The sequence below is a fragment of the Augochlora pura genome, chromosome 7, assembly GCF_028453695.1.
Source record: "Augochlora pura isolate Apur16 chromosome 7, APUR_v2.2.1, whole genome shotgun sequence".
Classification (NCBI taxonomy): domain Eukaryota; kingdom Metazoa; phylum Arthropoda; class Insecta; order Hymenoptera; family Halictidae; genus Augochlora; species Augochlora pura.
Window position 1 is genome coordinate 40,360,380 of NC_135778.1, and position 19,232 is coordinate 40,379,611.

General features: G+C 35.2%; 1 protein-coding gene and 1 long non-coding RNA gene across 2 annotated transcripts; one reads left to right on the forward strand and one right to left on the reverse strand.

Moving 5' to 3' along the window:
* Positions 1-1,405: 1,405 nt before the first annotated feature.
* Positions 1,406-13,831, reverse strand: Pde8 (phosphodiesterase 8). The gene is made up of 18 exons (XM_078185963.1): positions 13,077-13,831; positions 10,791-10,850; positions 10,437-10,627; positions 9,475-9,534; positions 9,308-9,374; positions 8,603-8,770; positions 7,676-7,890; positions 7,193-7,365; positions 6,180-6,310; positions 5,784-5,888; positions 5,483-5,685; positions 4,892-5,170; positions 4,130-4,256; positions 3,889-4,026; positions 2,540-2,701; positions 2,116-2,245; positions 1,593-1,660; positions 1,406-1,494 (listed from the first exon to the last, which is right to left on the reverse strand). The coding sequence occupies exons 1-18, from the start codon at positions 13,281-13,283 to the stop codon at positions 1,417-1,419; spliced, it is 2,562 nt and encodes an 853-aa protein (XP_078042089.1). The 5' UTR covers positions 13,284-13,831; the 3' UTR covers positions 1,406-1,416.
* A 560-nt stretch (positions 13,832-14,391) lies between these two features.
* Positions 14,392-17,900, forward strand: LOC144472993 (uncharacterized). Its single transcript, XR_013494483.1, has 2 exons — positions 14,392-15,209; positions 15,267-17,900. It is a non-coding gene; the product is annotated as an uncharacterized LOC144472993 (long non-coding RNA).
* The last annotated feature ends 1,332 nt before the right edge of the window (positions 17,901-19,232 follow it).

Genomic DNA, 19,232 nt, shown 5'->3' on the forward strand with positions numbered 1-19,232 from the left:
CCGAGAATTTCGGAGAGGCGATTCCTTCATTAAGGGAGAAACTTTTAACTAAGGGAGAATTTTATATTAACCCTTCGCACTCGAGTTTGACTCTGCGACACCATTTGACTCTGAGGCGACACTAAAATTGTTCCATCGCGTCTCAAGATCATTTCTATACAGAGCTTAGATTTACAAAAATTGTTGAATAGTGAAATTATTGTTATCTGTATAATATGTAACTATCTAAATTACAAGAATCATTTTTCTATACATAAAAGTGCACTTTGTTACATAGAGCAATAAATACAATGAGTCAGAAATTTGATTTCCGATTTGCTAAAATGGCTTCGAGTGCAAAGGGTTAAGTTCGTTTTCTTTCACACAAGTACGATCGATTTCGTACATCGCATATTCAAGTTGTTCACAGTGCCATGTCAATAATGCCAACACAAGTTGCAAGAAGTTTGTTGAATTATAAAAACAGTCAAGCAGAAGCTGAATATTAACAATAGACCTCTATTGTTAAATAAAACAATATAACCACACGGTAAGTGTGGATTTTCATGCGAAATTGCAGCAATTATATGGACAGTTATATTTATTTTCTTACCAATAAATTTAGTCGAGAACAATGCGATAGTACTTTCGAATATTAAATGTCTTCACTAAATTGAACTCGATCTGTTCTTTTATTATAAACTATCTACTATAGCGGGACATTTTCACCGAAGAAATGATTACGAGAGCAACGAAATAGAGAGAACGCAGTTTTGATCTTTATTTAATATTAACAATACGTACCAGCTTTTCTGCTGGTTGGAGAATAAATTGATTTTTAAGGCACAAAAAAGATTGTGGCAAATATAAATTTTGAGGGATATTTTTTAGTTCAGAACGAGCTTCGTCCAACTAAACAGATTTCTCGGAGTTGGGGCAAGGTACGAAGGTTAAATTATAATTACTTAAAAAATAGACAATTGATATCGAAATAACTTAATTACATATTATTCTCAATGGACAGGACTCCGTTTTCGTTCGACATTCGCGAAGGAATGACTAATCTGTGTATTCACGGAACGCGCGGAGGATCCGGAACGCGTTGTCACTAGTTCGAAATTAGATCTCGAAGAATGGCGTGGGCGGGCGGTCGGGCGAGGGTGCGCGTGTGGAGGGTGGGGGAAGGCTGCGGAGTAACTGGACGGCGAACGTGAATGAGTTAACAAGTATATTTCCTAAAAAAAAAAAAAGAAGAACTTACAAGCGTACGACGTGTCATATTACTCTATTCTTAAATTATTACAAGTATTTTACAAATCGTTGCGCAATCTCGCAGCGTGTGTTGAGCTTGTCGGGACGGACCGTAGTGTGTGTGTGTGCTAGGGGGGGCAAAAGAAAAGGAGAGACGAGTTTCTTTTTCAACAAGTTTTCCATGGGTCACGCGAATCGGTGGATGTGCAGTTCAGGAAGCAGCTGCAGTTTCTCGATGTCTTGCAAGGTCGTTACGCCCTTCTCCTGTTTTTTTGTGTACGTTAACAACCGGAAAGCAAAAAAGAAACATCGTGAATGTTTGCGACCGTGGAACGGTTAAAATGAAATAAACATACCCTTACATTATATTCTTTCCATTTCTCGTAATTTTGTCTCATGTATCCAACCATTTCTGGCATGTCGATGAATGCTGCGGGAAACAGAAGCAAATTTCTGCTAGAAACGCGGTTTATTATGGATAATAAATAAATTGAGAATCGTTCTGTTAATTTCTAAACTATTAAATTGAGAGAAAATTTTGCCATTTGTTCAATAAAGGATTCTTTGCAACAGAAATTAAGAATAGTAAATAAGAATTAAGAATAATAGATAAACTGAGAATTATTCTGTTAATTTCTTAACTATTAAATTGAGAGAAAATTTTGCCATTCGTTCAATAAAAGATTCTGTGCAACAGAAATTAATTATCATAAACAAGAAGTAAGAATAATAACTAAACTGAGATTCATTCTGTTAATTTCGAGACCTTTGAAATGACAGAAAATTTTGCCCTTCGTTCAATAAAGAGGATTCTTTGCAACAAGAATCAAAGTATTATTAATTCTAGTATAATGGGAGAAACAGTGAAAATATTATACTACGAACCATCCCAAGCCTCGATCATGTCGTTGATGATGAAATCAATGAAACCAATCTGCGATTTCGGTATCGAGCACGTTTGCCTGTCGAACATCGGCATCAGAACAGGCAGTTTCAATTGCTTCTCCTGATCGGTCTGCGAAGAAGATTCAACATGCTATTTTTTTTCAAAGTAGATTACAGGTTTTTTCATCCTACGACATTTTATTATTTTCTTATTAATTTTTCTATTTTTTCCTTTTTTTTTTAACGAACGAGGAACATTAAGATAAAGCTGAATATATTTACTGTGATTTTGTTTTGCGACGTACACGGGGGACGAAGACCGTGAACGTTTATTTATTTATTGTTGGAGATCGTTGAATTAATGGAAGCTGACGAAGAAAACCGGTCCAGACGCAACAATCATATTAAGTAAGTGAAATTTTACCTGTGTAAAGTATTCTTCTGCGATTCGCCTGGTCCACTCGACACAGTCTTTCATCGGTCTGGTCGGGTTCGACACGTCCGCGCATTTGATCATCATCCTTTTTACCAGCGCTATGTTCTCGGGTTGCAACACCGCGGTCATGTCCACGGAATCGATATAACCCTTTGTGGAAATTTTGCATTTGTTATAATTAATTATAACAGCTTGGGGCTGTTGTCAAGGTTAACCATTAACACGTCGAGTGCCGTAATAATCACATATTAATCACATTTAATTTTAACAATTTTTTAAATTTCATTTTTTATTGTAATTTATCTGGTCAAACTGAACAATGCGAAAGAGTTAAAGTCCCTCACATATGGTCAATTTTAATTGCCAGGTTCCAGTTTCGTTAGTGGAATTACTTTAATTTTGTGGAAAATTTTGGGATTCATTTCCGGCACTTAACGCGTTTAGGGCGATTGATAGAAACTTTTAATCTGACTACGAAATTAAGAATATTGAATAAGATATTTCTCCAATGTGTAACAATTACAGGCTTTCATCTCGATTTCAAACAAGTCTAATCGCATTTTGAATAACAATTTTCCAGTTCAGTTTGTGAGTAAAGTGTGCAAGTAATAAGAATGTATGAAATAACTATCGGTAAAAATATATGAGATAACTATTAGTAAAAATATATTGGGTAACTATTAGTAAAATATATTAGCTAACTATTAGTAAGAAGTAGAAACATAATTAGTACGTATTTCAGCTTTAAACTCGTGTTATACGTCTATGGAACTAATATACCATAATTGAGAACTGAACACTTACAGTTATTAAAAATTCTAATGTGCTTATCAAAACAACGATAAACTAGGAATCACGAACAAATTATTTCGTCACAATAGAAAAATTGTAAATGTTCCAGAACTTTAACTTCGATCGCTTCAAAAAACTTCTCTAAGATTTTAAACAAATATCGTCCAATTCGGGACGTTTAATCCAATTGATACTATAATTGTTGGGTAAAATATGTATTCGTTGAAAAAGAAAGAATTGCAAGAAGTGCTTACGAGAACAAGGTACGAAACATAAAATAGTTAATGTTAAATAACATTAAGAGCGCTGGAAAACTATAATTATTGGGCGGAAAACAATTTTTGAAAATTTGAAAATTCCATGATTTGAAGATTTGAAAATTCAAAAATTTGAAAATTCAAAATTTAAAATTCAAAATTTGAAAATTCAAAATTTCAAAATTTGAAAATTCAAAATTTGAAATTCAAAAATTTCAAAATTCAAAAATTTAAAATTCAACAATTTTAATAGTAAATAGTTGTAAAAGGAAATAGTGCTTAGCATACGTCTGCCGGATCTCCAGCCTTCAAGCTGCACAAGTTCATGAATCTGGCCAGGTGCTCGAAGTGTTTCGTCATCTCTGTCGCTAGAATCATGTCCACCACCGTTTGGCGAACGTGTTTGTAGGTGTCACGTTCCAAATTCTATAACAAACCGTGCACGATACACGCCGTTAAGTCTATTTTCATTCTTCTATTTCCGAACAATAAATTCATGCGCCTGGGCTTCGACCGCATTCGTTTTTACCTTGAATATGTTCACTTTGTCATCGGATAACGTCAACTTGAACGTCAGGGCTGCATGGTGTGACTCAAGCACAGATATATCGTTGTAAAGTATTGCCAATTTGTCGTCAGCGTTGCAGAGAAATTGGCTGCAATGATTTCGAGTTTACAGAAACAATTAGAAATCGTTAAAACCTTTGCTTAACTCTTTACCAACCGATAGCTTAAAAATCAGCTTTCTACCACAACCGGTAGCCATGTCAACCAAAATTTTCTATCTATTACCGAGCTATTGTTACGTCATTATTTAAATATTAGATATCTTTCGTAATAAACAAAATAAATAAAATAGCTAAAATAAATACTACCAAGTTCGAAATTTAAAGGAATTGTTCCTTTCCGTGTGACATAATAATTCGTAGCCATGGTGCTTTACAAATCTTTCCGATTGCAATGTTGAGATCGGCTCCAAGATTAATACTACGTGCAGTTTCCACGTTCTATTTTATCAGGTTTATCGCTGCGTTTATCAGGTAAAATGATATCAGAAAATAAAAGAGTAACTCGCGATAGAGGCTGAACGAGGCAGTAATGACATTTCACGATTCCAAGCGATGTATCTAATAATAGACGTGAATCAAAAATACTCTAGTGCACAAGTAATCCGAGTATAACAGAAGTCTAACTAATCCAGTTATAACAGAAATCTGAGGTTCAAAGAAGACCCGAGATTGCAGAAGATATTATTAATATTTTTACCGAAGTTTCACGAATTTTATTGTACCTCGATTTGCCCGGATGGTCCACGTCGTGCGCAGCAGACGCGATTAATGCCGATACCTCGTCCAAAGGTTCTAAGACCTGTTGTATCCTCTCAGACTGCATGAATCTGGCGGTAGCTTGGAGAACGTCCGCGGCGTGAGTCGAATTGTGATAAGAGTTCTGAGATCTGTAATTCATTTCGAGCACGGTCAGCCAGTTCTGTACTGTTTTCTCGTCGCAGTTTAGTCGCGCCGGCACCTGGTACAGGTTCATGATGGTCATTCCTAGGAAAAGCAGCGGCCTGAAACAGAGATCGGGGATAGATAAAGGAAATATCTTCGTGATAAACTATCCAAATATTTACTTCGATGAAATCTGATAGGATTTTCTATCTCTCTTTTTCTCTTGGCTCGATTTCATTCGATAAACTTAATTCGACGGAATATCTTTGAAATGACATTTCGAAAAATTGCTAAATAAAATTACAAAAATTATTCCAAGCGTGTTCGGTTAGCAAAAAGCATCGTGAGTTTTGCTTTTCAATTAATTGAAACGACGAGAGGGTGTCGGCAAAGTACTTAATGCAAATATCGAATTTGGCATATTTTTATACCTCTTGTCCGTTAAAACCTCGAGCTTGAATATGTCGAAGTTCCATTCCAAACACCTGTCGAGTATTTCGGCGATCTCCTGAGGCCCCCTGAACCCCTTGATTTGCATTCGCGAGCTGCTCATCCCCGGCGCGAGGGTTCGTATATTCGTTATCCGTTCGGAATCGGCCGAGGATCTCCTAGATTCCCATGGTCGTCTCGGTGACTACATATTTCATATAAATTTTATAAAAATTCAAAGAATCGATGAACCATTTTTGATCAGTTTCGTATAGTATTAATTATCAATCACTGGACGCTTACCGCGAGCAAAGCTCCGACGAGATCCGTCGCCACTGGGTCTTTGTAACTTCTGTCCTCTTTGATATACGGCGCGTACAGCTCGGAGGTTTTCAGCATCTCTATCGCCTGACAAATTGTTAAACATCAACACGACGATATTGTTTATTTCCTGTAAATAGGTTTTCTGAACGGCGTTGCTCAAGAAAGAGCATAAACGACGGCGTAGGAGAATCGTTGCTATATCTGGCTTTCACGATTGCACAGGCTGTGACGTAACACCGTAATAATATAATCAACGAGAAATAAACGTAATTAGAGGAGACATTAGATACGTAACAATTTTTGGATTTTGTTCGAATTTCTGTAAAACTTTCTTAAAATTCATGTTTCCGCAGCAACAGAGAATATCGTTGATACCTTGTCGATTTGCGCGGCTGTTTCGGGACTCGTAGACTCCGTGATGACGTTGGTGAGCAGGATGATGACTTTCGTGATAGGCGCCTCCAATTGCATCGAGTGCAACTTTTGCATGCTGGTTCGCCTCAGCTCTGAAATCGAAAACGCAATCGTCGAGCACGTGTGTAATTAAGATACTATTGAAAGAAACCGCGGGATTCGTTAAAAAAAAAAATTATATAACTCTATTAAAAGGTGTATCGCGTGATAGGTGTCCCAGTTTTCTGTTTACCGATTGGACACTTTTACGGCCGTGATATAGACAACTTAGAAAATACGTGATGTAAAAAAGATAAAAATATCCTCCTGATAGCCTAGTTTCTAAGAAAACAAACGTGGGATCAATATCGCGACTGAAACGATATTTACAGCGAAACAAACGTGCACCGAGCAGCGTATTGGAAATTATTCTATTCCGAAACGATTAAAATTCGAGGAGTAGCGAGTGCCATTTTTGCTTCGTTTTCAAATATTTTGTTGATCGAACAGTCGCGAATTAAAAACGCAGCTTGCACGCTACGATTAGAAATCTATTTTCTTTTTTTTAAGAAAAAGTTTTAGAATCTAAGAATTAAATAACCATACTACGATACTATTTAGTTCGATAAGACGATCACATAAGTAATACGAACAATTCAAACCGAAGCTTTTAAAAATTATAATTTTTGAGATCGAGGCATTATTGCATTAAGCAGCATCCATGCGAATAAATAGAAACGTTAAATTAACAATCATGATACAATAGACTTTAGTCTCTGTAGAATTCTATCTATTAGTATACTAGTATTTATCTATTAGTATTATCTACTATTATTTTATCTATTTTATTTATATTATTATCTCTATAGAGTTTCTTCTTTCGTGCACAACGAGAATAGACAAATACTTGTGGGAGGCAGTGCACAGTAATATTTCAAAAGGGGTTCGATATTTTCTACGACATAACCTAGAGGTTAGGATTGAAGTTGAATTACCATCGGTGATGCTGGACTTGACGTCCGAGGGCCTTCTCGGTGACGTAGGTAGGGAGCCCACTTTCGGGTACTGTGGTTGCATAGGCACGTTGAACGGGCTCATTGGACTCTGCGGGTCGATGTTCTCTGATAAATATGTTGTGTCGTATATGTAAATATAATGCGTCGGTTTCCTGCAAGAAAATATATTTATATCAAAATAGGAATATCAACGAAATTTCGGAAAATTAAATTCACCCTTTGCACTCGTTCTTTCACCCTTTAAAATAATTTTTATAGCAACAATGTTTAATTTTAGAAAAATTGTTAAATATGGCACAGTTAGTACGAATAACGAGAATTAATTTGGCATATATAAAATACACTTCGTCGCTCAAAATAAAAATGCTATAAGACAGAAAAATTATTTTAGATTTAGAGCTAAAAAGGCTTCGAGTGCAAATGGCTAACCCTCGTCTTCGAATCAGTAAAAGATCGACTCACTTCAGCGATGTGCAAAAGGGTATCACCCTGCAGTTGATAGTGAGCATCTGATTGTTCTTCCGCCTGCAATTCATGTTCCCTTCGAACTCGCGGCCCCTGCTGATCTGTTGCTCCATGACGACGAAATTGTCGTAGTGCACCAACTCCCTGATATTTATCCCCATCATCTCGCTTGTTCTATAGCCGAGTAGCTTCTCGGTGATTTTATTAACAAACTGTAATCAACAACGACAACAACAATAATCTCCTGTATTCAATGTCATTGAAACTGGTGTGTCACGGTTTTCTTCCTGACGGTAGACTAATTCGATTCTAATCACTGCGACGAGTACTTACTTAGCAGTAACGAGTTACTTAGAAGTAAGTTATTACATATAGCGTCAGAATTTGTGATCGAGTCGTAAGTGAACGCTCGCGTGGAATATACTAAACAGGACACTCGCAAAAATTAGAAAAAAAACCGAGACGTGGACCACTAATGAATAGACTATAGCAGTAACGAATATCCGAGTCGCTGAAACTGTCGAAAGGTATAGCGATCGATTGAAAATGGAATATGGCATACAATCTGATAATAGAACATAGAATACATTATACAGTGATTAATTAGGCTAGCTATAATAAGCGTTAAACGATATCGAAAATTTAGTAAAAAAAGGACAATTAGAATATCTTGAGAATACATTAACGAACACTTAAGGATGACAATGATCGTCGGAACGGCTAAAGTGTTGTGATCAAGAACTTAAATACTCGAACATGAAAGGATTAGGCGATTCTCAATTTCACTGGAATCAAAGATTACGTATTCCGATACCGTACGTGATTAAGTGCTTGACATCAACGGACACGAGTTATTTCGTCGACAAAAAAAAAAGAAGAACTTCGAAGGTAGCAGCCGATAAGTTTTACAATTACTCACGTTACCTGTACAATGTGTTTATCATTGGTCACATGTACCATATCACGGCATCTGTCAAGCGCTAGGTAAAGCGCGCTTGCCGCCGCCAGCTGAGTCCTTGGCAGCAACGCGCTCGTATAAATCCCCACTAATTCGTTGATTAATATTCCCTCGTGCGAACACTCCATCAATGCCTGAAACGAATGGAACAATAACCGTGAAAGGGGTTGATTATAAATTCCGGTTTGATAAGCCAAATACAGAAAATTCATTTCTCTACCGATAGAACTGATGTATTTAATTAAAGTCAGCGACAAGGAATAAGGTAAAACGAGAAAGTGCTGTGACAATTGGTGAGGCTTCAGCTTTTGTTTCATTGAATAATTTAATTTAATTTTCGCGATGCAATCGTTGGTTCAGTAACGAAAATAATGTGTTTCGAAGCGCACAAAATATTTTGTTCGGTCTTTAAAAATAAGAAAGCATTAAGAATTATATAACGTAAAAATAAAAAGCATTAGAAATTATATAAAGTAAAAATAAAAAGCATTAAGAATTATATAAAGAAAAAATAAAAAGCATTAGGAATTATATAAAGTAAAAATATAAAGCATTAGAAATTATATAAAGTAAAAATAAAAAGCATTACGAATTATAAAACGTAAAACTAAGAAGCATTAACAATTAAGAAAAATAGAAATTATTAGTAAAAAAACTGCTCATTAACTTACCCTGTTGAAGCCTGTCTCAAGTAAATCAAGTGCCACGATTTTATCTTTCTCGCCATACATGAAGTACCTGTTTCAAACCCACAGAAGAACAAACATAAACTATACACCGGCCATAATTTGACGTAGAAACGGCGAGGCAAAATTTTAACGAACATATATTCACTTACGATTTTTTTACTAGTGCTATGATCACGGAATTGTGGTAAACGGGACTAGACCTAATTGCCCTGGAATCAAAATCAGACGGATCTGTTGGAGAATTTGTTCTTATTAGAATTTTCAGAGTTTCGCAGACTCGGAACCTTTTTTAAACATCTCCTGAAGATTAGCGAACGTTTCTTTGGTATTCATTGGTAATATGGAACATTTACAATCGTTCGGTATTAGGTTAAAATATACAGTGATTGAAATATATATATTGATTGAAATATATATATATTGATTAAAATATATACTGATTAAAGTCAGTATTATTATTTGGAGATTTTATGATGTACCACATAACCTATATACCTCCAGGCGTCGGCAACCTATGACGTCATCAAGGGACCCAATTTGATAGTTTCACAATTATATTTATTTTTATAATAATTAGAACGATAATTTGGAATTATTTTTCAATTTTAATAGGATTATTATTATCTCAATTAAATTTCTATTATTCTTCTATAAATGACTGTCTTAAAATGAAGATACCACTGACCCTAAACGTCATCTTAACCCCCCCTACTGTCCTTAACAGGACCAGAAAATTTTTGTCTTAATTTTCCGAAGAATTCAATTTTATTTTAATTTAGAAGAAATTAATAATAATCGAAGCATTGAATATTGATCGCAAGTCGGACTCGTTATTATAATGCAAGGGGTTATTAGTTGGATTCAAGTTGATTTTGACCCGCAGCCAAGAAAGTTTACCGGCGCCTGTCTCGTACTATAGAAGATAATTCGCGACAGTCTCTACTCTAATTTTCATCGGAATTATAAACAAAAATTGTCAGAGAAAATACTAGTGGTTTAAAATTCCATTCTGCTTAGAGTCCTCCTGTTTACGGTCTCGAGTCGTTCAAATAAATTGAAGCGAAACTGAGACAGCTTGTTACGCGATTAGAGAACAATTTTCCGGCCATACCTACAAATGGAATCGGCTTCTGCAGCGCGTTGCCCTCGATGATCGACGATTATTAGCTCGTGTGCCCGATTTTGGAAATAATCGACGGCCTTTTCCTTGTCTTTCGCCACCGACACGCTCCACCCCAATCGCCTCGAAGTGGTAGCGAGCACGTCCATTTGCTGATCATCTTTGGGGAAGACCAACAATATCTGACGTTCGAGGGGTTCGATTCGAAAGAAATAATAAATGCCACGATAAATCGGCTTGTGTATGTGTTTGTGTGTTGTGTGTTGTCGACAGAATTTATCTATCGGCTTCGTTCGGCTGCCGGCCGATAGATCGGTAACGTGGCGGGGCACGTGGTCTACTTACTTTTACGAGACTAGGAACACTGTTTGTTAACGGGTAATCTTCGATATCCTGTGGTCCTTTCTGCAACAAACGAAGCAATTTATTGGGTAAATCGTCGACTAAACTGAGCACTCGAAATTTTGGATTCTGCTAAAATAATTTGTTGAAATTCAGCGACGGAAAATAGCTTCGCAAATTCAGGAAAATAGCTTCGCAAATTCAGGAAAATGAGCTCCAGTTTTTATTAACTTTTTCAGATAATATAGACGATTCTCGTACTTGTTAACTACCAAATAAATAACATGTTTTAACTCAAATTTTGGGGATCATTTTTCTGGCTACCACAGTCTTTGCTAACCCCTTTTTTTAATCGACCTTAAGTAGCTTAATTAAAGCATCGGAAACATTTAAATATCACACGGTAAAAATATTAGACAAATCATGGAATAGTTAAATATCGAAGGGGTATTTAAACATTTACAATTAAAAAAAATCGAGCGAATCTCGATTCAGTTTCGCTAGGTGAACCTACTAATTCTGCACGGTCGCTTTTCGGCGCGTCTGTCCGACCCTGTTTATAAAATTTGGCTCGTCGTCGTGCACGCGGCGATGACGTCACACTCTTATTTCTCGCATGCTGCAGTTCGGCGCTTTGCATTCGTATTTAACTACGGTGCCTGATCTAAAGAGCTTCGTGCTCGACGGTATAACCTATGCATGTTAAAATGCTACGTCAGAAGAGACAAACGAATCGTCACGTTACTGGCAAGCCGATCCCGCCGGGATCTGAAGTTCACCAGAGAACGGGAAACTGTGCGGCGACCACGATCGCGTTCGTTGCTTTTCGCGGCTATTCGGAACGTGCTTTCATCGCGGCTGTTCAATTTCAAATTCGTTTTTCGGCTTTCACGAGTAAAGAGTGTAACAACAATTTTGCGGGAACAAAGAGTGACATTGTTTCACTGGATTCGTTCCCTCTGAGCGCACGAAACGTTCCAAGTACGTGGCGTTGTTCCAACAACGACGACGTGATTCGACGATCATTGTCTTCGTTGGTTGCGAATAACGACACGAACGAGGGATACGCGTGTGCAATGATGATAAATTATTAATTTTACAGATAACTGTCCCCCTGGTCGAGGCTTTCGTTCAAAACGTTGAAGCATATAGAATTCTCTAACCAAAACGAGAAAGAAATCAATCTTCGAACTGTAAGCACTGTGTATTTCTGACTGTCGAATAAAATTGATTATCGATCTATGAATAATTCATTTTCACCTGCGCGATAGAGGATCGTTTCAGTAACTGTTCTCTGGTTAATTCAGATTTTTCTTATCGTTTCGAGTAGCTTTTTCGATTTAGACACATCATCTTCCTATGTATATCGAAACGAAGACGAAGACTTGTCAGACTGTCGGACCAGTTCAACATCGTGATGAAAGCACCAAGATGAAACTACTATATAATGTAAGACTGATTAAAATTTATTATTTAATACCGTGTGTACTAAAACTAAATTGTTTTCGTTTAACGAAGAAAGCTTGTTGTAGCTTTTTGAACTTATTACTACGGTTGAATAATATCGCATGATTCAGAGAAAGTGGGATCGTGGTATGCGTAGAAGAGAAGACATTCATCTTCGTTCAACATTCGATTGAAATAATATTTCGATATCTGCTTGTTGAAATAATCATTAATAACATAGTAACAGTTTTTTAAGATACAGATGTGTCAGATTTTTAACGATGCATTTTTAATTACTTGAATTTCTGCTAACGAACCAATTTGAGGTTATATTACAGGAGAGAAAAATCATGAAATTTTCCCGTTGATAAATGGTAATTGATAAATGTCATATAATCACGTTTTTCAAACATTTTTAAGACCAGTCTTCTAAAACCAGTTTTGCAACATTATGAGAAACTTGAGAGATAAATTATGAAATTTTCCCATTGAAATATGGTAATTAATAAATCCCCTAAAACCACGTTTTTCAAAGTTTTCTGGGACTACTTTCCTAAAACCAGTTTTGCAACATTATGGGAAACTTTTTTCGACGAGATTATATTCCCATTTGCAGTACGCAATATATTCCATTTGCAGCAAAGAAAATATTCCATTTGCAGTAGCAGAGCAATAAATTATTCCCCAGGAAAATTTTCCGAAAAAATCTTCCGCGATTTAGTCAGCAAAAGTAAGGAAATATAGCAAAATAAATCGGCATCGAACAGAACAGTAAAAACAGAATAATTAATATTAAAATTGTGGTTGCGCAAACAATAATTTCTCCCACTAATCGTTCCGTACCCGTGTGACTAACTCGAGGGTAGGAGGCGGCTCCTCGACGTTCATTTTGTTGCTTTTGCCGGCGTGCCATTTTTTCCGAACGGAGCCGCATATCCATCGGAAGATCCAGTTGTACCATGGTTTCGACCACGGGAAATTCTGCTGTTGGAACTCGATGTTCTTGTCGATGAAGATACGCACTTGCGTGGATTTTCTTTTCTCCGTCATGATTGGCAATTGATCCGACCGTACTCGATAATTACTTCGGAAAATTCCTGATCGATGCGATCGATAAAGAACGCACCGCCGAATCGATTTATTCAGACGGAAAAGTCGCGCATAATTTGCGTCGGTCAGCTAAACGGTCGCCGAGGTTGATTCGTAATTGAACCTTGCCACCGAGATCAATTAATAATGTCAAGTATAGGGTGTCTTCGACTTGAACATTATGAGCTATAGTTAGACACGGTCGCTATAGGGCGACAGTGTTTTATACGTAGTTGAAACTCTTGGCAGTTATTGTAGTACCGCTGATTATATTGTATTGCACTGATTATACTCAAATCTATTTTTATCGAATCATGTTCCCCTGGGCTTACATGGAAATATACTGCAGCGATTATACTAAATCAATTATATTATACTGCAGTTATTATACTAAATTGACTATATTATACTGCAGTCATTATACTAAATTAATTATATTAAACTCCACTGATTATACTAAAAATTATATTATGCTGCACTAATTACACAACGATCACTACGCGGAACGCGATAGTGCTCGTGAATATCCGACGCGATACTGATTGGTCGCGTCACACCGCAACGTTACCTTTCGCTATTTCATCGATAACGGAACACCGCTCCGTGGAAGTTAGCACGGCGACGTACATATAATAGTTATTGATAGTGACAATTCTATAAACGAGCGATAAAACATCACGGTAACTGGTTTTAAATGTACGTTATCGAGATTTTTTCTGTCGGATAGATACAGCGATCTGAGAAACCGGCTCTCATAAGTAAAAACGGCGGGAGATAGACGATTTTTGCAACAATGTAATAAAATGTTATTCGGTCGTGGGGTGACGGCAGATTGTGATATTGGAGTTCGTGGCGAAAGCGCGACCTTAAGGAGGGATGAATTGAGGGAAAAGTATAATTCTTTGCGAAGTTTTCTGAATTAGGTGACAGAGCTTATCGACTCATTTTTTTAGATTTTATAAATTTTTGAATATTGCTTTTGACGAGGACAAATCGTCAGGCGAATTTGACGAGCTTGAAAAACAGTATTCATACGTTGTAATTATATAAAATCAAGTTGAACAATATACGGAAAAATCTAATCTATTTTTCTATCAGTCTAGCAAAGTTAAAAATTCAAAAGATATGAAACTTTAAAAAATATAAAGAAAACCTTAAAAAGTTACGATTATATAAATTCAATTGTTCGTACAAATCGTTTTCCAAATGAAGAAATAATTAGTTCGATATTTAGCAATAGGCAATTCCGGTCCACAATGCTCGACAAATATTTATCTCGTAGAGTTGAAAGATTCATGAATGGTTTTCGCGATAAAGCGCCGATAAAATAACTTGAACGTAAGTCTTTATCGCGGTTGAACGAAGAATACTAAGTTACCGTGAGCATAAATCCTGCACACTCGAGACCTCCCCCTACGAGATTAAACAGGTTCAGAGAGGACGGGATAGTACCATGAAGCACGCTCCTCGCCTATGCTCAAAATCTAAATGCGAAAACATTTGAAATTCTATTTTTGGCAGAATGATTTGTAAACGGTGTTTCGAAGTTATAAAAAGAACGGAGGTTTTATTGCGTAATTTCTCTCTTTCGCGTCGAGATAAGAAATAGGATGGTTGCAAAGGCAAACCGGTTTCTGCGGGAATAAGTATACTTCCCCGATATAGTTTTGAGTTATTATTAAATCGAGGTAAAGACAAATTTAGATATATTAGTGTTGTCATAATGGTTTTCTGAATCAAAATTTTACAAGATTAAATACTAATTTAATATCGATCGTCGTGTCTTCGTTTAATAAAGAAATATTAATTTCTGAAGAAAAATATATTTTCAAGTACAGTGTTAAACTATTTTTCTCCAAAATATCAAGGTTATATTGATATATCAAGGTTATGTTGATATATCAAGGTTATGTTGATATATCAAGGTTATGTTGATATATCAAGGTTATGTTGATATACCAAGGTTATATTGATATACCAAGGTTATATCGACATTATATACCAAGGTAAATTGTAACAGAGCTATATTACGATTTCTATAAAGTATCGTCGGATAAATCATTCGTAAAATTAAGTATTAATTTAGCACTTAATTTTTGGCTTCAAAAAAAAAGCAACGTTGGCCTCTGAAATTGATTAGACTATTTAAAAATATCTTGGCACGGATAAATTCTGCCTAAACATTGTCATTGTTAAAATAGTAATTAAATACCTTCAGTCAACACTCTAACAAATTATAGTACGGAGAATTTAGTCATGATCAGAAGATATCTTTCAAATCCAAAAAATTTCACAGAACTGCAGTATTTTATATTCAATTAAATGACAATCTCAAAACAAACTTATATGGCAGCAATTACTTCTTCAATATTCGAACACTATAGGAATTATAATGAAATTGAGAAATTATAATGAAATTGAGAAATTATAGTGAAATTGAGAAATTATAATGAAATTGAGAAATTATAATGAAATTGAGAAATTATAATAAAAAATTGAGAAATTATGAAGAAATTTGGAAATCATAATGAAAATTGAGAAATCATAATAAAAATTGAGAAATTATAATAAAAATTGAGAAATTATAATAAAAATTGAGAAATCATAATAAAAATTGAGAAATCATAATGAAATTGAGAAACTATAATATAAATTAGCGCAAAAATTTCTCCATTAAATCACCGAACGACCTAATTTAGGCAACATCCCCCATACGTTCGACCAAATCTTTCCACACCAATCAAGGGCCTTCCTAAACCGAATTTTTCGTCACACGCTCCGCCGGCTTTTCTGGCTGCGGTCCGGTCTTGTCTATAGACCGTCTATAGACAGCAGTTTATATCCTGTCTATAGACGGTATCGAGAATAGCAGTGAGAAAAGCACGGTCGCTCGTGCGTCTACGAACGAGAGAATAAATATCACAGCACGGTCTTTAGCAGCGCTATAATTCCCGGTAATCTCTCGTCGCTTTCCCTCTTTGAAAACTTCGATCAAAGCAGCCGATGAATTTTTCACGAGTCTCCGTGAGAATACGAGAAAAATATCTCGTAAATTGCTCGCGTGTTTTCCATTAGCTTGGAAGGGTTTAATTGCAGGTGTCTGCACTTCGCGAGAAAGAAAAATAGATGGCGTGTTCGCATATGGCTAATTCTTACAATTTTTTTTTGGTTCTTTTTTTGTTGCCTTGCGAATCGATAGGAATATTTGCCGGCTTCTAAATTTCTTTCTCCTGTAGGAACAATCGAGAGAGAAATTAATGATTCCGGGTATCTTAATTTCAAGATACTATAAATAAAATTAAATATAGACAGAGAAATTCTTTTGCCTTCGAATATTAAAATTCATTTTTCAATTGAGAAAGCTCGGATCGACCACGTGCTAATACATTGATATCGGCACACTTTTCTTTCATTCGACAAATAAGTGCCATCCTCCTTTATTAGGTCGTTGACTACAATTTGATTTTGATCGAAAGACTTTGATGGCCGCAAGTGGTAGGACTCTCTGATGTAATTTAAGACAGTTATGCATTAAGATGGATTGAAAGTGATTACTAATCAATCGGAATATGAAATTGATGGCGCGGGTCAAGGATGTTTTTATGAAAAGGTTAGCCGGAATGTTAACCAACCGGAATTCGATTATGGAGACCGGATAACAAGAGCTTATGCGAGACGTGAGAAAACAGTGTTAGTGTTTTTTTAGCTTCGAGTCGCACAAAATTCAACGAGAATTACTGAACTATTGCGTGTACAATAATATTAAATTTTAATGTTGGTAGGCCTAGATAAAAAATAAATTGCGGAGGGAAAAGTTATGGAAATAAATTTATTTAGTCAACAAAACCAAGTAAAGCTTTGCATACTATAATATAATGAATAATAGATTAATCTTAAAAAAGACACAGCTTCAAATTTGCGACGAAGAAATATTAAACGAATGAAAGAATCTAACAAAAATAGTTAATAAATTGAAGCAAAATATAAATCCAGCAAAAATACATAAAGCAACAATAGAAAGAGGGAAGAATAAAACGGATAAAGTTCGTAATAGTAGTGAATAAATTATAGGTTAAGAGTTAGAGGAAGAAGTACCTGAAAACATATTAAACGTAGACAATATGATAGAAAATACTATTGTCAATAAATTGTCTATTTTATAAAATATTTCTCACGAATTATAGAATATTTTTCTCAAATCAATACTCTTAACTCTTTACATTCGAAACCATTTTAACTGCATTTTTAAAATAACTTTTCTGACATATTGCATTTCCATTTTATATCACAAAAAGTATTTTATGTATTTGAAATTGAATGGAACAACAGTTATACTTTTAATAATTTTTGAAATCTAATTTTTCATAATATAATTATTTTGGTACCTGATAGAGGATTTAGATAAAGAATATCTAATAACAAATAGCGACAACATAACCTTCATTTACTACATTGACCAAAGACCCAACTACAAAGCTCTGATATGCAAAGGTACTGTAATTAATCGCTAATTAAAAAATCCGTTGCATTTGCATCACACAAAAAGATAAAAAAATCAACCCTAAAAAAACAAAGAAAACTGAAAATTCAAGTAAAACACGAATTCACCATAATAGTAACAAATAGATTACTTAGATTTGAGGCATTGTAAATATTATATATGGTTAGAATATTTAAAATAAAATCCATAGAGTAGCGCCTTCTTTTCCAAATAACCTAAATCAGTTTTTTAAGGCGCTATTAAATAATTATTGAACACCGTCAACCAACCACACTGACCAAACTAATTATTAAACAAGCGATAGTTACAACTATAGCTGAAACGAAGAGCCATCGCGGCCATTAAACCGCAGTCGTGTACGTTTTTTATTCATTTTATAACATTTAATTATTGGCTGTAAATTAAACGATATATTTAAAAAAAAAAAGGAAAGAATAGTCTACTGATTGAAACTATTTTAGAAACTTTTTATATCACAAACGTAGCCCAAATTTTTGTAAAAATTCATAAAGAAACCCAAGAGATAATAACTGACAAAAAGAGTATCAAAAGTTTACAAAATAATTATATCGTTTCTTGAACTAATGATACAAGAAGTAACGTTAAAGAATACTAATTTATAGTATTCTCATTTGTTTACTAAGAAAAATTGAGAAATTTAAAAATCATAATAAAATTAAAAAATCATAATGAAATTGAGAAATTATAATGTAGATTAGCGCAAAAATTTCTCCATTTAATCACCGAACGATTTAATTGAGGGAAGTGTTTCCATAACAATCAAGGGACTTCGTAAAACGAATTTTTCGTCACAGCAAACGCTCCGCCAAAATTATAGAATTATATTCTATTAAGGGATGATCTTCTAACTGTTCTCATTTGTTTACTGGGAGAACCACTGTGTTACTTGCAAGATCGCATAAGTCACAGCTGTTTCCAGAATGCTATCTATACCTTGCAGGTAGTAAGAATCGAGATAACGATACGGACACAATATTTTCACGTTGTTTATCACGTTGCACTTATTACTACCACTACTATAAGATTAGATTAAATTTATCTTCGTATCACGGGCACAGCGTGGGCGTTACCCATGGAATTTCAAGAAGTATAGTACTTCACCAATTTATTATCTTATTTAGGCGACAGTTTAGTTCACAAGAGAGAGAGAGAAAGAGAGAAAATACTTTTGTTAAAATTTCGCTGTTTCTACGTAATTAGAAAAATCTCGTTTTAGAAAATAAGAACACGATATACAAACAGCTGCTCACTGCGGTCACTCGATAATTATGTTCGCGGTGGAACCCTTTGATACTGATTGTCCTGTAGTCCAAGAAGTAGTATCAACTTCCCACGATTCTCAAAACTCTGACTTTATCTGGCTTTTATTCCAATTTTTTGGCTTTTAT

What these genes read in the sequence shown, in the direction of transcription:
- Pde8 (XM_078185963.1), bottom strand. Translation starts at nt 13,283, where the DNA reads ATGACGGAGAAAAGAAAATCCACGCAAGTGCGTATCTTCATCGACAAG. An exon ending in GTGTTCCTAGTCTCGTAAAA is followed by an intron (nt 10,628 to 10,790) that starts GTAAGTAGACCA and finishes CTCGAACGTCAG; the next exon opens with ATATTGTTGGTCTTCCCCAA. An exon ending in GACCATCCGGGCAAATCGAG is followed by an intron (nt 4,257 to 4,891) that starts GTACAATAAAAT and finishes AAATCATTGCAG; the next exon opens with CCAATTTCTCTGCAACGCTG.